The sequence below is a fragment of the Triturus cristatus genome, chromosome 7 (genome assembly GCF_964204655.1).
Source record: "Triturus cristatus chromosome 7, aTriCri1.1, whole genome shotgun sequence".
Taxonomy (NCBI): Eukaryota; Metazoa; Chordata; class Amphibia; order Caudata; family Salamandridae; genus Triturus; species Triturus cristatus.
Genome location: NC_140590.1, coordinates 716,701,771 through 716,721,979, shown reverse-complemented (window position 1 = coordinate 716,721,979; position 20,209 = coordinate 716,701,771). Strand labels below are relative to the sequence as shown.

Sequence of the window (20,209 nt, the reverse complement as noted above, 5' to 3'; positions counted from 1 at the left end):
GCCATCTCAAACTGAATGCTTACAAAACGGAAATACTCACGTGTGGCGATGGAAACATTACGACCCGCTTGCCGCCTGGCCTGATGAACTGGGATCACCACCTTAAGTATCGAAGGAAGTAAGAAACCATGGACTCCAACCTATGGATGAATGCCTAAGTGGACAAACTAGCAAGATCAAGCTTTGTTACTATAAAAACTCTGCAACAAATCTTCCCATATTTGGGATTTCCACACAAGGTCCAAGATACCATCTCCCTTGTTCTGTCAAAACTCGATTACGCCAATAGCCTCTATCACGGATCACCTTTAACGACCATGAAAAGACTACAACGGATTCAGAACTCGGCTGTCAGACTACTATTGCATATCAAACTGCGAGACCATATCGCACCTGCCTTGAAAGCCCTGCACTGGTTACCGGTTGCCAGAAGATCCACGTTCAAGCTGCTTTGTATCACCCACAAAGCGATACATGGAATGGGACCACTCTTCATCAGGAATATAATCACCAAACACATTCAACAAAGGAACCTTCGCTCTAGAGTGGCACCTCACCTCAAAATCCCAAGATACAAGAAAAAAAAACACGGGGGACACATCCTTCTCTGTTCAAGCAGCCACACTATGGAACTCTTTATTCCCCAAAATAAGATCCACGGACAACCACCTTATCGTCAGAAAACTACTCAAGAATTGACTCTTCCCTACATAAGCACCATACGCAAACAGAAATATACAGCATGTCCCTCTGTATATAAGCATTTATTTGTACTATAGATATGTTCCTATATATGTGTATTGCTTTGTATAAACATGTAGAATAAATATGTTTAAAAAAAAAAAAAGATTTTTAAGTACAACAACACTTGAAAACCAGAGTTTATCTAATGCATCTTTAATCTCCATATACTTACTTCCTTTATGCATCTATAGACCTTCCATGTACTTGGATCTATATATTTATTACTTTTCCTCTAAAAAAGCATATTCAATGCGCTACCCTATTTCTCATCCTATTTCTCTATCAATATCTTTAATCTACATATACTTACCTCCTTTATGCATTTATATACTTTCCATGTACTTATGGACCTATTTATTTGTTACTTTCTTCTAATTGAGCAAATCCAATGCAGTACCCTATTTCTCACCCTATACCTCGCTCAATATATCTTCTTCCTCAACTCTTTAACTCATTTCAAACCTCTTTCTACCACTCTTTCCAATGCAATACCCTATTTCTCACCCTATACCTCTATCAATATATCCTCTACATCCACGCTCTCATTCATCCCAAACCCCATACCACTACTATGATCCCTAAATATAACCCTTTTTAGACTGTCTCCTACTCTACCCTTCCTTGTGTCATCTGACACTTCTTTTACTATACCAATCCCCCAAAACAAGCCTTTCTAAACTCTTCCCTCTGGCTCTTCCTCTCCACATCCCTTTACTCATCCCAAGCCTCCTCCTACTGCTATGACCTACAAAAAAAAAACCCAAAAAAGTCTAAATCCTTCACTCTATCCCTCCACTATCCTTTTCAATCAAAATAACGTACTAACATGTCCACTTCTCAAATTTTATAGTTCACTATACCAACTCACCACTAATCCTTTATGGGTTCCAGAGTAGCGTGCTACTCACCAAAAAAAGCGCTCCAATGCCTCGTCAGGGGTAGCAAACACTATATAAATGCAAACCTTTTTCCAGCTTCAATCTCTCCACTACCCTTCTCTATCCAAATAACTGAATAACATATCCACCACTCAAATTACTTTCATATTTCGCTATACTAATTCAACACTAATCCTTTATGGGTTCCGGAGTAGCATGCTACTCACCAAAAAAAGTGCTTTAGCCCCCCGATCAGGGTTAACAAGTGCTATATAAATGCAAACCTTTTTTTCTCTTCTATCCTTCCGCTATCCATCAGAATCCAAATAACGGACTAACCTATCCACCACTCAAATTACTTTCATATTTCACTATACTAATTCAAAACTAATTCTTTATGGGTTCTGGAGTAGCGTGCTACTCGCCGAAAAAGCGCTTCGCGCCTTTTCAGGGGTAGTAAGGGCTATATAAATGCAATTACAATAAAATACAATACATATACCTGATCTGATTCGTTAGTAAAACAAAGCAGATTTACTTCATATAGACCTAATTACTATGATATATCCATGCCTGGGAGGTGAAACAGCTTAAATAAGTTTTGGCAAGTACCGAAGACTGATGAACATCAAGTCAAACATATTGGAGACAACTCTTAAGTCACCTTTAGGAGAAACACCTCCCTGCCGGGTACACTTTGCCAAAGTCTTGTGAAACCACCAGGAAACAAGACAAACATACAAGGCTTTTTCACCTCTGGTAGCTGTAAAGACTGTAAGTACTGTGTAAATCATAAGATCATACAGCTCTCAGCAGGTCAGCAGTTAGTGCACTCAGACCTCAGTCTAGGCACAGTGAAAGCATGGGACCTGTGTGAACCCTTTTGCTCCGAAACACACTGGGCTGTTTTCAGTCATTACTTGGAGTTAATAATGCAGGCTGGATAAATGCAAAGGAGTGGTGGCCCGTGGCTTTACCCTGCAAACGTGGAGGGATGTTATAGGTAGGGTCAGATTATACATGCTCAAAACCAAAAAAATTCAGCAGTTATAGTTACTTGAGCGAACTATAACTTACACCCTCGCAATACACTACTTATGACCTCACATATTAAATCAACAATGACAAGGTCAGTGACATCACTGATGACAATTGATGACGTCATCCACAGACCCACTCACACACCCACGCAACCGCTCATACACCCTCTCAGACATTCACACAACCTAGTCACTCAGCCATACATTCACCGAGACATGTATAATCACTCACTTATACAGTCAGTCACGCACCCACTAAATCATCCATACAGGCACTCATACACCCACCGATTCCAAGGGTCCTCTGAAGCAAAGAGAACTTCATCCCCCAACTAATAGTGCACCAGGAGGCACGTTTGCAGAGTGGTGGAGAAAGGGGACGTGCCGCTGACAACTTCTCAGCAATCCTACTGTGTGGTAGTTATTGGAGGTAACAGGAGGGATAATTCCTTTTTAATGCTTTTATGCCGTGGCGGGGACCCCAAGACCATGGCTTGGGTGTCAGGATATTCCTACCCTGCCCCCTTTTGTTTATTATCACTTTTATTTTTTGGGACTCGTGGAACCCGAATCCCAAGATGGCTGCTAATACTTCCTGATTGAAGTGTTGGCAGCCAATCAGAGCAGTGCTTTTCCCTGCACGAGCTCGTCTTTCTTCGCAAAGACTTCGCAGCTAGAGATATCACTAAGATTTTAAACTTACATTTCTCAAAAACTACTGAACGGATTTACACCAATAAGCAAAAGGCACTTCCTTGAACCAACATCTACCTCCCTGCCAAAATTGGTGTAAGTCCGTTCAGCGGTTCTGGCTGTAGATGTAGCTAAAGGTTCCAATGGGAATTAACATTACAAAGCACCCTTATTTCACACCCCACACTGTTGGTCCCCACTGCACGGATCACCCTCAAACTTTCCATGACAACCAGAACCTACCTTGCCACTTTTTTGGGACAATTTCATGACGATTGGTCAAACGATGTCAAAGTTAGAGGCAAGTCAAATATATATATATATATATATATATATATATATATATATATATATATATATATATATATATATATATATATATATATATATATATATATATATATATATATATATATATATTATATATATATATATATATATATATATATATATATATATATATATATATATATATATATATATCTTTGCCTTACCTCAGTGCTGGAGCTGAATAGGCCTGGAATCTATTAAACTAGCCTGTGGGCCATGTAGCCTCTGCCTATTTTGAGCACAACCAGTGTGTTGTCAGAGGTGGGCTGGTTTCCTAAAATGGCCGCCACTAGCTCTGAGAGGTCAGGGAAACTGGGCAGTCAGAAAGGCCATGGCTCCTCTGTCTTTTCACATCCTCTGGTATGCAGCAAATTTCTTGATTTCCTATTTGCCCTCCACATCAGATCAGATGACAGAAAATAGGAAGCGTAGACACAAGGGCATCCATTTGTGAACAGTTTTCCCAAAGAATCGTCACCAACTGACACCACCGGAATCGCTCTGAGTGCTGGTTCCAAACTTTCAGAACCAGCACATTATAGATGTAACAGGCACCACCCTGTAAAGGCAAGGGTCACACTAACGGGTGGTGGCAGGCCCTTTGCAACTTAACAGGGTGGTAAGAGCTAGAGGAAAAACAGAGAATGGATAGGCAGTTCCATTTCTAGAACAGGCAGAGAAACTGGGAGGCTCGCAGAGAATGGAAGTCTTTTCTACTGTCACCATGGATATGTGAATGCTTGTAGTACGGTATACATGCACATATCTAAGTATATATGTATTTTAATTTATCATCATATTGGCAGAACCCCAAAATGTTATCAGAAAATTAAGACACACAAAATCCTCTAGGGGCTGTATATATGCTTGTATTATTTCATGTTTGTCTGTTTGTATGCATGTCTTTATATATGTTTCTACCACTATATGTTCATGTATCACAGAGCATGCCACTGCCAGTAAAAATGGGAGTGCATAATGCCAGTAAAAATCCCCAGAACGACTGCTGATGTTTTCGCATTGAAATGTTCTCCGGATTCTCTGTCTGCTTTGTTGTATGCACACCCGCATACTGCCATATGGTGGTGCATTTATGTACTAGGACTTTAGGAAGGTCTGCTTAGCTAATTTTTTTGACTGAGCCCACAAATTCTACCCTTGATACGAGCCATGTTGAACCAGAAGAGATACTTAAGAGGACAAAGACCCTACAACTTGTACCCAGACTTCACCCGGATAGGCTCGTCGTGATGGTAGACAATCTTCAGAGAACACTGCTAATATCAAAAATAGGGGATCCGCATGGCTTTCCTCCAACCTCCAGGATCCTTGCACCCCACCTTCCTTCAATACTCACTTTCTTCGGAGACGTTCCCATCGGAGGAGTCATCGGAAGTGTTAAGCCTCTCCAGGGGACTGTCGGTAGCGATGGGGCATGAGTCGGTTACTGCTGGGAAGTCCTGTTCTCCAAGGTCTTTCGTTGGGCTCTCCTGAAAAAGATGACCCATACTCTGGGTTTATGGAGTATTAAGATACTATATTTTATTAAAGCCCACCACCCTGTGCTCGTGTGTTGTTTGGCCCTTAGCTTACCCAGTACCTACATTACAGAACAAATCACTTTAAAGACAAATGGCAAGAATATGGATGTGAAAAAATGTAACCCAAGTGTGAGAATTCAACCTTACACTCTGTTCTGTCCTCAACATTCACTTACAACAAATATACCTACAAGTTGGCAGGCTTTTTTTTTTTTTTTGCAAAAACAATTTTTATTGCATTACTCAATCACAATTGACATACACAATGTAAATCAGGTCAGTGGCCGCCATCGGCAAATAGTGCTATGTCCAAGTTCAATCCGGGCCACTTCCAACTACCAATGCACTGTCCCCAAACCTTCCCCAAAATACAAGTTGGCAGGCTTATATATAAATTATCTGCCTTGAAGGCTCGCTGACAGTTGCTGCAAGAAACTGGGGACAGCTACAAATTAACTGTATGGAGAATATACACGTTAATAAAAATGATATGGTTTCTCTTGACCGCAACAACTATCTAGGTAGTCTCTTAGTCTACCCTTCTGCATCCATGTCACTGAGAGTGTAGTTACTGTTTGCATAGGCAACGGGCTCTGCAGAGAAAGTAATCTGCTGCCCATCCGCTTCTACTATCATGACTAGATCTCTGGGATTCTTTAATTCACTTTCTTTATCTGAGCAGCAGAGGAGCTTCTCCAGAGGGAAGACTCTAATTTCAACAATTGTGTTTGGCTCAAGACTAGAAAGTAAAAAGGATTAAAGCTACATGATGGCTTTGATGGGGCATCTAATTGGATGGCTTCCCAAATATGGGAAGGGTCTATTCTTGATAAATCTTACTTTGTCCCGATTGGAAAAGTGCCCATCTGCTAGGGCAGATTAAGTGAAGGCCGTAACTTCAAGGGACCCCTGTCTGTAATAGACAAATGCAGGAGACCCAAACCTTCCACACAGACCAATTGGAGCACTACCATTAAGCCCACTACTCCATCTGTCTGAATGCCCCATACACAAAGGAGGAAGGTAGGAAATTACACCAGGGAAAACAACTTCATCCATCCTCCAAAGGTGTCTACTGAGTTGCCTGGTGCCTTGTCGTTATACCCGGTCCTTCCTCAATCCCTCTGCTTCAACTTTACCTCAATGTTTAACTTTTAAAGGTCTTAGGGTTTTACTTGCCCACTGTCCTTTAATAAACGTTATTGATGCTGTGTTAGGTTGTAGTTGGAGGTTTTCTTCCGATTTGGATTTAATTTGACTTTGGGATTCCCAGTTTGTCATTATTATAAATACAAACATTTATTACACTCACTGAACATTACTGTACATACAGGCCAACTCCAAATTCAATTTAATGGTTTAATGTTTTTTTTTTACTTGTCTTTTTATTTTTTAATTTGAAAATCTTGACATCTTTTTTGTTCTAATGAGGTCAGTTGACCTACTCATTCAATACAGTCTCCCTCATGCTCCCAGAACAAAGGAGAGCAAGTTTCTGTTGGACCTAATCCTTCTCAGCAGGAATATATCCGCAACATTCAATCGATCTTGCCTATTCAATATGCACGCCAAAGCAAGTATATCTGTGCGAAATGAGTCTTGAGTCAAAAAGGTAACATTTACTTCAGATCTCAAAGTAACATTTCCGTAACTTGAGAAATTTAACATCACCACCTTACCACAAAAAGGGAACATTATATTGCCCCATATTTAGAGTTGGATTGTGAATGGCAGAGAACGTTTTTGAAAGTAATTATAATTCTAGAGTATTTAAATTTGTGGAGTAAATGACTCCATGTTATAAATCAAATTGAAATTAGGAAATAATCAGTGTTGTACATATTTCTCTTCAACCTTTGCCAAGGTCTATGGAGTACTTTTGAACTTTGCTAAAGTTTCTTTGAAACTTCCACATGAAAATAGTGACCGTATAAACAATTTATAGTATTGTTTAATACTAAGAAAATGGTTACTTTGCCGAAAACTGTTATGCTCACATTCTGAGTGGATCGGTAATTCTGCATGGAGAAAACTGATGCAAAAAAGTAAAAACTTTGGTAATCAAAAAGTAAACTCCTCTACCACAGGTTCTTCCTCTTTTGAAGCAGGAAAATTCAGAATGAGGAGGTAAAATCACACTGAGAAAAATCAATATTTTCCAGGGTAGTTTTACCGCACCCAAATACCAGAATGTTAGAATTAGGCCCCTTGTGTTCTTCAGCTGTGAATTGCCTTTCTATCTCGAAAACCTACACCAGTAGACAAAAAAATCTGCAAACATTTGGCGTTGTGCATAGAAGAGCTGAGAACAAGAAAAACATGTCGAGAAAAAATCTGCATGCATGATCTGCCTTATATGGGACTGACTAATGTGAAATGTATCTCGTCATGTGATGAAAAGAGACTCACCATGCCAAAAAAAAAAAAAAAAAAAACACTCTGCCGGTAAACTGGGAAACTTTGCAAATGGTCAAATAAAATCTGGAAATTTGAAATACTTTACTGGCAAAAAATAGTTGCAAACCTCTAGCCATATTGTACATACAAAATAATGCAATAATAAGTTTGCAGCCTCCTTATGTCATTGTTGCCATCTGGATGTCTTGACTTGCTTTAATCAAATCTCAGTTGCACTATGTGGTGGGGGTCATTATTCTCCTGTGTTCCACAACTATTTGTCTGACCCTAGATATGGTGAACCCAATCTTGGAGGAACTCTAGAGTAGAATAAGGGCACCATTTTTGCTTGTGTTAGCATTGCATAAATGTATACCTTTGAATGGGCAGTACTGCTAATTCTGGAGTAATACATACTATTAAACTTATGTTCATACGGATCTGGTTGCTACGACTTGCTTTACTCGGATCACTACCGTGAGAAATAAGAGAACTTTTTAAATTTAAATGGCAAATTTTGGCACACAAGCCTTGCTCACAGGAGCAACTGTTTTGGTCAATTGTTGCACACTTAGGGATCTAGAGCGCTAATGATCAGGAAACTCAGTCATCCAGAACCCTAATGGTCCCGAACGCTGGGATTGAGTGTCCTCAATTCCAGTAGACACAGAAGACACCATTGACTTACAAACATTTTCTGGTAGGGGACGCTTGGTGGTGGCTCTCATTGACAAAAAACAAGTATGCTAGAATAGTTTCAGAAACCGATCATTGAGTTACACTTCACATCTATTAAAGAGAGTGAGGCTTACCTGATCAAAAAGATACACTGTGACATCATCAAAAAAGGACACAGCCTTCTTCTTGCGCTCAAAGTCTTCACAAAAGGTGTGAGACACCAGGCTGGGAATCTTCAGGAGGCTGCGCAGGTTCCTAGCACTATGACTCTCAGCAATGATGACTGGTGCTGCTGACAGCTCCTCCTCACTGTCCTCACTTGGCTCCTGGATGTTATAGCAGCAGAGCTCTTCATCAGACTCATCGCTGTCCTCTGTATCCTCCTCATCCTCATCAGCCTCTTCATGTCGGTCCACAGGGCCTTGCCGTGTTTCCTTTTTGCCATGCAGCAACGAGACATCAAGCGACATCTGGGGGTGCTGGCCTGCAGCAGGGTCCCCTGGCCACACCACCCGCCCTTCTGCTTCAGGCGAACGGCGGCTCTCCAAAGACCCCACATCCTGGCCATCTAAAGTACTTATCTTCACTTTAAACCTTTGACTGGGAACCAACTTTGTCTTATCCTTGCACACTTCTGCAAGGCTCCCTCCATCGAGCACCATTCCATCTAGGCCCTGGACACTCAACTCCTTCAGTCCATTGAGGAATCTATCTTCTTGATTTAACTCAACGGAGGTCAGAAGAAATGTTCTTGAGGGCAGACCATGTGTGGTACCCACAGGTAACAGGTCATGGGCAGTAGACACACCTTTGTTGCATTCCATCCCCAGACCTTCATCTAGAGATTCAGCCTTAGCCACAGTGCTTGGTGTTAGAAGGGTTCCTTTTCCCAAATCTCCATCAGTCAGTGTGGATGAAAGTGGAATTTTGGTGTCAATTTTGTCTAAAGCGTTTAGGTCTACCACAGAGGGAGTATCTGATAGGCCAATGGAAGACATTCCAGTGGTGGCATCTTCTGGAATGTCAGATGTAAGGTCCATTACTTCCAACACACTTTCTGGTGAGCGTGGCTCATCCAAACCTTGTTTCAAAGTTGTAAGAGCAGGAGGTTCTTCCTTTATTTCACTGAACTCTAGTTCTACAGCCTTGTCCTCCTTTTCCTTTAAGTATTTATCAGTGTCTGCATCGAAATCAGAAAAGTAAGCAGAGTCCCGGTAAGGGTTCTTCTCGTCCAGGACGTGCAGTTCACTGCTGAAGGAAGAAGACATCTGCATGTCACTTGCAGGACCGTCTACGTCAGCTAAAGTAGAGTTGCTGGATGACTTTGTGACCTCGCAGGCTGCATCTGGCTCTCGTGTCTCATGGGGTTCCTTCAGGACAAACTCTGGAGACTCGTAGTTCTCAGTGTCATAGCCACTATCCAGTGCCCGGGGCTGGTTACATAGGTTGTAGACAGTGGGGCTGTAAGCGTCGCAAGAACTGGCCACAGAGGGTATGTCCAGGGACTCCAACGAGTCTGGCGTCCCCACCTGTTTCTGTAAGGATTTGAATATAGGGGCAGTATCGGCACGCTCAGGGTAGTCGCAAGAAAAATCCATAAAAATGCCGGATGTCAGTTCAGTGGTGTCATCATCATCACTGCCATTGTCAGTCTCGTTAAAGCTCATGCTAGATAAAGTTGGATCTGGCTCATAAGTGAGAATTTGGCACATTTCTGAGGGCAGATCTTGGTAGCTATTGGCCGCTGCTTCATCGGACTGTTCCAATTCAACCTTTATTTGCACATGGCTATGAGTAGTGGGAAGGGAGGTGGGGATTCCGGTTTCGCTGTTGCTGACAACCGAATGTTCCATCACGTCAGATAGGATTGCCACATTGCTAGAAAGCTGTGGCTCTGTGTCCCAAGGAGTACAGGTGACTTCATTTGTGTCAGGAGATCTAACCAGGCCAGCGTTTTGGGTCTCGGTGTTCGGTATTTGCATCAGTGCAGCACATACTCCGTCATCCTCTTTAGCATCAAGCTTCCTCGTGATCGAACAATCACTGTTTGCAGTTTCTTGGGAAAAGGTGCCAAGTAGAGGACCAAGTGCCTCTGAATCCAAGTCCGGTGAAACAGATGGATTCCAATGCTGCTCTCTGCCATTGGATCCCAGACATGGCAAGTCATCCTCTTTGCCTGGGATGCTGGTTATGTCAGACTTCCAACGCCCTTCCAAACATTCTTCTTGGACACACCCCTCCTCAGAAGTCCGATGAACCTTTGTAGAAGAGACATCGCTCTCCCAAAGTGCATCCCCCAAATCGGTGTTCTGCCAAGATTCAGGACCGAAGGGCTCCGTAACTGCTCCTCTGCAGTGGGTGGTGCGCTGGTTGCACCAAGCATCCGCACCGATGCTGTCATCAGGTGGCTGGGGTGGGCAGCAGTTGCTAATGTTATTATTGGAGGAGCAGTTGGAGCTCCAGCAAGGGCTCTGAGCTTCCTCTGTGAACTGGTCCCTCTGACATCTTTCATCACTAGGCACCAGGTTTTCGCATATCCCTTCATCCTCTAACTCCACAATGACAGATTCAACCATGGGGCTTTTGACATGATGCCTACTGACAGACAGTTTCTGCCTGGTGAGCTCCATCAACCTTTCGGCAAAGGCTGAATCACGCTGATCTTCATAGCTATTTGAACAGCTCTTGATCCTGTGGGAATAATTCAAGGTAGGGGACATTCCGAGGGGGTCCTCAAAAGCAGTCTTCTTGCAGCCGGATGATTTCCATTCATCCTGCACCTCGCAGTCATCTTCCAATAAACACTGATCGGCCCCATCAGATGGGGTCTGCTCATAATATGTTATGGCTTTGCTTTTGTGCTTAGAGGCTGGGTAGAAGTCTGAGTTTTCCCAAGTATCGCTGGGTGGTGGGTCCTGACCCAGCAAGGGCTCCATAGTCAAGAAAACACTAGGACTGTTACTGGAATCATAGAGGTCCCTTCGCTCTTCCTTTCTTGACCAGCCCAGCTCCTTGTTGGGAGAGAGGCGATTGTACTCGGGGCTGTAGGAGCACATGGTATAGTCCAAGTCAGCGTGGCAGTCGGATGGCTCCTCAATACGGATGTAATACTCACTACTCACTGATGGGCTGTGGGCACTGAGGACAGGCACCACCCCAGGAGTCCTCTGGCAGTCAGGTTTACGTTCATAGCAAGAGGGTGAGACCCCCAGGCTGAGCCTTCCAGAAGAGGTGGCTGAACAGTAAATGTCCTGGTAGTGTGTATTGCCAGGGCTCAAGTTGCCACCTACTGCCTGGAAGTGGTCTGGCTTGGAGGGCTCCCACTTGTATTCAAAGTTGAGGCCTTGACTTGTCTCAGTCACCGTCAGGATGTCGTCACCATCAGTGTGAAAGGCGTCACCAGAGAAGTGAGCCAGCAGTGGGAAGGAGGAGACCCGCGTGCTGCGATGGCTAGCACTGGAGTGTGGCTTGAGGGAATCCCAACGCTTTTCAAACTCCTCCTCTGCCTCCGTTGTGCCCTTCACGCACAGGTATGAAAGAAGCAGGTGCACCTCTTCTGCAGTGGGGCGCTGTTCAGCTTGCAGCCAACAGAACTGCATCACCTCATACCTGCAGTGAAAGAGGGGGACAGGGTTAGCTAGAGAAATACACAATGATCTACTGAATAATTAACACACTGCGCATTTGCTCTGTGTCTCGTATAAAAATAGGACTTATACCCTTATTCTTGGAAACTCACTTAAGGTCCCCCTGTGATCCATACTTGGAGGCAATTCCCTTTTCACCCTTTTACTGTCTGTTCTTAAAAACTATGTCCCTCCATTACTATATTTTCTCCCACAAATCCACCAAGTGGCACAAAACATTTCCAAGCTAGACAGCAAGGTCGAGGCTTGAAAGGGACTGGAGTCTGAACTGTAGGTGGGCAGCTCCCGACTGTATTGCTAGGCAGATGGGTAATGCTCCAAGGAAGGTATGAGAAGCATGTATTAGTGTGAGAAAATAGCATTGATCGGAAGCTTGCACCTTTGAGCATAACGAGTGGTTTGCACAGCTTCGGAGGATGCCACGCATCAGTGCTCTCAACCCTGCACATTCCATATGCATTAAAGTCACATATTAAATTCAGCTATGCCATTACAGGCGACTCTTATGTGTTCTTGTTGCCGGAACTATAGCATAACTCTTTCTATGCTAAATCACCAACTTTGGAGAAGGGAAGGTCACAGACATAAGAGTCTATGAAAAGCATACTGTATTCTACATTAGGTATATCTCAGAAAATATCTAAACCCCCAGCACTTTCAACATGTCCTCATGGACACTTTCAAAAGACCCTCCCTGATACATTCTTCTGGAGTTGCATTCGGCAGGGTGGACAATCGGTGATGTTATCTAAGCTAGCATCTTGCTGCCTAAAGAAGCTTACCACATGAAGGCCTGCTGACTGCAGCAGTAGCAGCTGCAGGAGACCCCAGAGGTGGGGCAAGATGACATCAAAGCTTAAAGACAAAGCACAATGAAGCTTTCCAAGATGGTGCTCACCAAAGATTCTCCACATCTCCTTGTCCAGAGAATAATAAAGATAAAAACATTGACTGGCTAGTGCCTCTTTTAAACATAAACTAAACAGCCCCAGTGAGCGAATGTGAGAGTCCTACTTTCAACCAAACCCCGTTGTGATTCTTTGTCGCGTTATGAATGGCCGACATTGCTCACCAGCGGTCAGAGAGCGAAAGCGTCATCTGGGGCTTAGGCAGTTTGAGCTGCTCCTCCTTGATGGCGTAGGTGAGCACCTGTTTGTCAGAGTAATGGTGGTAGGGCTGGCTTCCTAACTCAAACAGCTCCCAGACAGTCACTCCCAAAGACCTGTGCAGGAGGAGGAAAGCATGCAGATCAGCAGCACACACAGGCAGGGTAGCATTGGGCAACACAAACGCGGTGGGGAGAACAACTGAATGGTTGAGGCAGCATAGTCGCCAAACTGGTGCAGCGGAGGGGGCACAGGGCAGGTTAGGAAGGAAGCTGCAGGTATGGCTTGGTCAGCAGTGGGTGTACTGGGTAAGGTATCAGGCCTGGAATAGCTGTGGGGCTGCAGGGCAGGACTAAAGTGCAGGAGCAGAGTTGTGTTGTAGGCTCCTTTACAGGAATAGTGGTGAGTTAAGCAGGTCAGGGATAAGCTGCATTGGCAGAGCTGTGTCTCCTGTAGATGGGACTGTAAGTGAGGACTGAGGTGCAATGGCAGCACTTTGTGCGAGTCTCAGATCGGTGGCAGCAGGGCTTGGGGAACTGCGGCTCAGGATTAAGGTGCAATGAATGAGCTGTAAAGGGGTCTCAGTAATGAAGCAGTATGGTGCTGGGGGTCAGGATTGGGGTGGAATGCCACAGCTGTGTGCGGATCTCAGATGGACCTGTGACCACTGGGGAAGTAGAAGGGGGCGTCAAGGTTACGGTGCAGTTGAGGTGAAGAAAAGCTGCCTCCGAAGCGCTAGTTCTGGAATAGCGAGGATATTGCAGGGCAAGGTTAATTTGGATTGGCTGAGTTGAGCCTTCCCGCAGGGGATACTGAGGACGACTGTGGTACAATATGCATTGTGCTGCAGGTAATGTTTAGGCCGTACTGCGTGTTGATCTAAACCTCACATGGCAAAGAAAGCTGCATGTCAGGACTCAAGTGTATTGGCAGAGCTGCGGAGGGGTCTGGGTACTGGAACTGCAGAGGGGGAGCTGCAGGCCAGGGTTGCGGTGTACTGACAGCTGTACGAGGGAAGTCTTCCTGCACAAAGCCTGACTCGTCAACCCCAATCAGTCTCTCGAATTCCAACCAATTAAACCATCACTAATTTCTATCAGTGCAGACACTACCCCAAGGGGGACACAGGGCTTACTTACCAGATGTTGCTGGCCTTGGTCTGATCCACCACCAGCAGGTTACCATGGACCTCATCGATCAGTTCAGGTGCCGTCCAGCGCAAGGGCACCCACAGCTGGTCTGCCGTCACAAAATAATCCTCCTGCCAGGTTCACATAGTCAGTGTCAGGAAAAGCCATGCCATCCCGTCATCACCGCTAGGTACGACAGGCCAATGTGAAAGACATACAAGGCTCAGCAATCCCCTATTCCACCCTCAAATATAAAAAATACTAACAGAATATGAATCACACAAAACTGATTTAATTTCTTCTTCCTGCCCCATCCTCAATTCCCTAGAAGGGTCCACTTAATTCTCTTTAATTGTTCTTAAAAACAAGCCTCTTTGGTGTTCGACACTGCATGCGTGGGGCATGCATTTTTGCAGAATGCTTTTCAATCTGTGATGCAGCTGACAAAATGCCAATCTATTTGGTATTTTAAGAGAGTGCCTTCTGTGTCCCAGATGGATCAGCCTTCTGAGAACTTTGCAGTTGACGCAGAAACATAGCAGTCACCTTGACCATCTGAACAACCTCTTTAATCTACCAGTGACGTTACTGTGGCCAAGGATGACTCCTCCAGCTTTAATTGACTGCAAGGTAAGAACATGACTTAAGAGTAAGATTCTCAGAGAATCGTAGCTCAACATGCCATGAAGATGCACGTAGAGCCCTGAGAAAGGCTAAGTGGATGAAACACGTGCCAGTTGTTTTGGAAGATAATAAATAAACTGAATGAGAAAAAGAAGAGAAATTGCAACTGTCAATAACCTTCCACTACAAATATTTGTATTACACACAAAGCGGTGTGCAGCTGCCTTTTTAAAAAAAAAATCTTGCATTCGGACCAAGTTAATTTTACAATTTATAATGCCCAAAAGGTGTGCAAGAAAAAACCACGAGCACTGTTGCCTAGCAATCTTTTTGTTCACTTAGAGGTGTCACCCTATCAGACGTCTGGGTGAATTGAAAGATGTTATGGTTTAAGAGGTTTGTTTAATGGTGGTATTCATGCTGAGTAAGACACTGGAGAAACCCCCTAGCCCAGCACATGGCCACATGTGAGTGACTGCCACTTACCTTGAACTTGCACTGGGACAGCCCGTAGTCACCTATTTTGACGGTCAGGTCAGCAGTGAGGAGGCAGTTCCGCAAGGCAAGATCGCTGCACAAGGGAAAATCGGGTAAGAGTGGTTAGAAACCACGCTCAATCCCAGACCTTACATTTTGTATGGATGCTGCTGAGGTCGCTCCACTAGCACAGATCTGTGTATAGCCTATGAGCCTCATAGCCAGATCCAAGTAGGCCAGCACAGCCTTTCTTCCCATGGAAGTTTAAAAAACTAAACCTTTTTAATAGAACACTTTGAAAATATAAAGGTGTTGCAGAAGAATATAGTTTACAGCTGAGACCAATCTCTACTGCTGGAGACAGGACAGAAGAGGAAAAGACGAACGAGAGAGGAACATGAAAGCAAATCAAGTGGTAGCGAGTAATAACAGAGAGGCAAGGTAAGAGACAAGCGGCACACAACAACAGACAAAGAAAAATGGAAATAAAGAACATGACAGCAGACATGCAATGCTCACACGCACCGACGAGCTAAGGTACTGAAAGACCCCCTCAGTTTGGAAAAATTTAAAAAACTTTGGGTCCATCTGCTCACGCCCTTGCACGAAAAATGGACATTAAGTAATTTATCAATATTCATCCTGGTCAGGTCTAAAGTGAGAATCACGATTTCATATGAAAAGCCTTGACTAGAGACGATATGCACCACCAGGCCCATCCCAAACTGTCAGAAGTCTTTGCGAGGCCCGGGGCAAAAGCTTAAGGGGGTAGAGGTGGGGTAGGGAGGGGGCGTGGGGCTCTATTTTTGTCAGGCGCCAGAAGACCTGTTTTTAAATATAAAAAATTATGTGATCCAGGAAAAGAACACAGCAAGGCGTCTGACGCCACCTAGTGGTATGGCCACTTAAGCTAACTCTTAATCAGTATGTATTGCGACCTCTACTTCTTGGTTTTTGTTCTGTACATTCACTAGCGTTTCTATTGAAAAGAAGATCCCCAAAAAATATTTCCAGATGTATTTGGGCTAACCCATCCACCAGAATCCTATCCCAAGTCTGGCATCTTCGATTATCGTCTGTACTGTGATTATTTCCATTATGTCTTACAAACTATAAATATATGCCCTATCTTTGTTTTACTCCACTGTACTCAAGATTTCAGTGTGTAACTTTTCTCATACTACTTGCAATTAAAACCAAGCCCCACTAGGTAAATCGCAGTAGGAGTGTCGTTATCCTCTTGGGGATTAAGAACCCAGGAGGACAATAACACACAACAAGAAGACCTGAAAGACAGAAAGCACTATTTCATACCATGTTAGAAAACTGGAGTTGATTTCAATAAATACAAGAAGATCAAGATGACAAAAATCCAATCTCTCAAACTGGAGTTATGAGTTTTTAAAAATTAAAGTGTAAAATAGAGCCGAAAAGCATAAAGTGCCAACTAGGGAAATCTGGTTTTGCTGGAACGGGTCAAAGTCACACGTTCAGGCCGACCACAATGAAGCTTACCATCTCAACGGAAGGACAAGTTTCTCGTTGCGTTAAAGAGGGCTGTGAGGTGCAGGGAGAGCATCACAAAAGGCTGTCGGCGAATCGGCGGCCGGCATCGCGGGTGGGAATTACTGGAGCTTTGCATTGGCAGTCCCAGTGAGTGGTTGATGCTGCAGTGTGAAGAGTCAGGCTGACGTAGCTTTGCGGTGCAAACAACGAGGTCTTGGTGCATGTGGGCCTGTTTGCGGTTGCAAAGAGCCCAAAATCTTGATTTCAGGGCCCTTGAGCCACACCAAGGGTCCAGGATCTGAGAGGCACCACTTCCAGGTCAGCAATTCGCTGTAGCTGAGTCCAGGTGTTTGTGCAGGATATAGGGGAGCCTTTTATGTCCTAAAGTCTCAGATCAGGTCAGCAGACTAGGCCTTGGAGCCACTCTGGTGTCCTAGGGTCAAGATGAAATTTCAGGTCTACTTCTCCTTCCCCAGGCAAGAGGCAGCAGACATTATGTCAGTACAGTAGGGCAGCAGTTCCTTCAGAGCAGCAGTTCAGCAGAGTGGTAGTCCTTCCAGGAGCACAGCAGTCCTTTTTCCTGGCAGAGTATCCACAGGTCCAGAGGTGTAGAGTTGGTGTCTGAGGTCCTGAATTTATACAGAGTTGTACCTTTGAGTGTTGAGAAGCGTCTTGAGGCATGCCTTTGAAGGGCACAGATACCCTGCCTTTCTGGCCCTGGCTCCAGACTACCTACAGAGGGTAGGCTACTCTTTGTGTAGAGCCTGGACACAATCTATTCAAGTGCAAGTGTGGCTGGGCCCAGCTCTTTCCTCCCATCCTGCCAGTGATGGCCCATTCAGTCACACCTAGGCTCCCCGTTGTGTGTGGTTGTCTAGGAGGAATACACAAAGCCAAACTGTCCGCTACACCCAGTCATTTTTGTACTTTGACAGAGGCCCAAGGTGGCTGTTTAGGGCCCAGCCTCCCATTATTTCAAACTTTATGAAAGGTGGCATTTTCAGAATTACAATTTAAAATCCAAATTCACCAAAAATTTGGATTTTAAATTGTGATTTTAGAGACAACAGACATGAACGAGTTGCCACTTCCCATTTGGAAATTACACTTATAAAAATGTAATAAGGTAACTCCAATATTAACCTATAGGAAAAGTAGGCATTACAGTAGTGAAAAACGAATTTAAGAGTTTTCCACTACTGGGATATGTAAAACGTAAAAGTACATGTCCCACTTCTTAAATGCATTGCACCCTGCGCTCTGGGCCTACCCTAGGGGTGCCTTATGTGTATTAAAAAGGAAGGTTTGGGCCTGGCAAAATGTTTACTTTGGCAGGTCGAAATAGCAGTTTACAACTGCACACACAGAGGCTGCAAAAGCAGGCTTGAAGCATGTTTAAAGTGCTACTTAAGTGGGTGTCACAGTCAGTGCTGCAGGCCACTAGTAGCATTTAATTTACAGACCCTGGGCACAGGTAGTGCCACTTTACTAGGGACTTAGAAGTAAATCAAATATACCAATTGGGTATAAGCCAATCTTACATGTTTTAAAGAGAGACCACAAGCACTTTAGCACTGGTTAGCAGTGGCAAAGTGTGTGGAGTCCTAAGGTCATAAAAAACAAAGTCAGCAAAAACAGGAGGTCTGAAGGCAAAAAGTTAGCGGAAACACTAACCCAATGATACCTTATCTAATAATTGTTATATATCAAAAGTAGGAAGTGCTATTTACCAACAACCTCATGAGATCAGAAGAATGAGTTCCACTTTGCATGGTTAGCTTTGGCCATTTGCTTATGCTACAAATGGAAAGTCAATTTCAAAAAGCACAAACCCCAGTGACCCTCCCAGCATCGGAAGAACATGGTAAGGGACTTTTCTGATGCACACAGTCGAGCACCTGAATGTATCTAAAACATATCTGAAGTGGCTCACACACTGGCGACTGATGGCTCTGCTGCGACACAGGCCACAGATCCGTCAGACGTCACAACAGGAAGTGACATTGTGTGTCCATAAAGGAATGTCCCTAAGGAGTGATTTCTACTCTGCCAAAAAAGACGGAAGCAAGATCAGAGGAAACAATGAAATAGATAATACTTTTGGAAACCGAAGAGGAATGTGTGACAAGATATTATATCCATCTGAAAAAGTACTATTAGAGTTTAGTAACGTGTTTTTCTAATAGACACCTCTTGCAGCAGATAGCTCATCTTGAAAGACTCGCATAGCAGAATTCAGAAGATGAGAAGAGTTTGAGAGATGCATGTGCATTGTTATTATTTTTAACATCAAAAAGTGTTTCAAAAGCCCTTAGCCATATTGAGACTCATTTGTCACATCACAATCAAGGCTATACATTTTTTGGGAAACACATAGCCTTATGACCAGACTGGAATTTTAGGAAGGGGCACCTCCTACATGGGTAAAATTAATTGCCTTAACACATCTAGAGTGGGCCCCTGGTCCCTCCTGGGTTGTCACTAAGAGCCAGGCCATAACACATTTTAATGTAAAACATGATCCATCTAGAAATTACACCTTTTATTGCGGATTTGCCTTTTTATAGCACCAGTATATCCCATAATGAGCTGACTGTCAACATCATATTCTTCGTTCTCTCTACATCAGAACTAATCGCCCTCCTATAAGTGAGATGAAGGAGGTGCTCCTCCACTTTAGAAGAATATGGGGGCGAGCAGAACGCAGATAGAGCAATTATCTACGTGAGATGAAACTCAAACACCTTTTAGACAAAAGGAAGAGCAAACCCTTAGAACTACTTTTTCAGAATAAAAGCTTGTCGATAGAAATTTAACCAAGAACTTGTAACACCCTACTTTACTCACTGAAGTTAACAGCCTCACCTGCTTATTATGAAAAGTTAAGACAAAGGCAGTAGGTCTGCCTTATTTATCGTGAAAAGCATATGTTCAAGTCAATATGTGTTTAAGGGTGGATTGTCATCACATTTTGTTAAAGCATGTAGACAGGCATTTTGTTTCAGAGAATTTCTTGCATTACAGTACTCTGCAAGGGTTCTGATGCGGGTTAGACCCTGTAACAAACTCTAGCGGTAGAAGATGTGTACGTTGAGATATCTTGTTACATCATTTTAGGAAGGGATGTATAGTGTTTTGCCAACTGCAATTTTGTACACTAGTAAGTTTATGACAACTGAGAGAGGAACTTTGGCTCTGCCAAATGTTGATTTCCTTGAGTACAGACTTTAGGATGAAATTACATGCTTTCACTTGAGAGTGCTTGAATTGTACTTTTTGCCTTGCGGGAATGCTTATGCTCAATACAGCAGAACTGCATTAGTCATGGTGATAAGTCATTGGATATTGGCATGGTTTGTTTTGTCATGAAAAGTTATGATAAATGCAGTAGGCCTCATTTATTTATTGTGAAAAAAAG

The 20,209-nt window shown here is 43.6% G+C and overlaps 1 protein-coding gene across 6 annotated transcripts in view; it reads right to left on the bottom strand.

The window, feature by feature from the left end:
* Positions 1 to 20,209, bottom strand: part of AATK (apoptosis associated tyrosine kinase) — a 391,342-nt gene that overhangs the window by 16,827 nt on the left and 354,306 nt on the right. For all 6 annotated transcript variants that reach the window (XM_085617405.1, XM_085617404.1, XM_085617407.1 and 3 more), the window contains 5 exons: positions 15,295 to 15,379; positions 14,194 to 14,315; positions 13,021 to 13,170; positions 8,436 to 11,910; positions 5,043 to 5,175 (listed from right to left, as the gene is read on the bottom strand). In XM_085617405.1, coding sequence (XP_085473531.1) covers positions 5,043 to 5,175; positions 8,436 to 11,910; positions 13,021 to 13,170; positions 14,194 to 14,315; positions 15,295 to 15,379 — 3,965 coding nt within the window. The remainder of the gene's footprint in view (positions 1 to 5,042; positions 5,176 to 8,435; positions 11,911 to 13,020; positions 13,171 to 14,193; positions 14,316 to 15,294; positions 15,380 to 20,209) is intronic.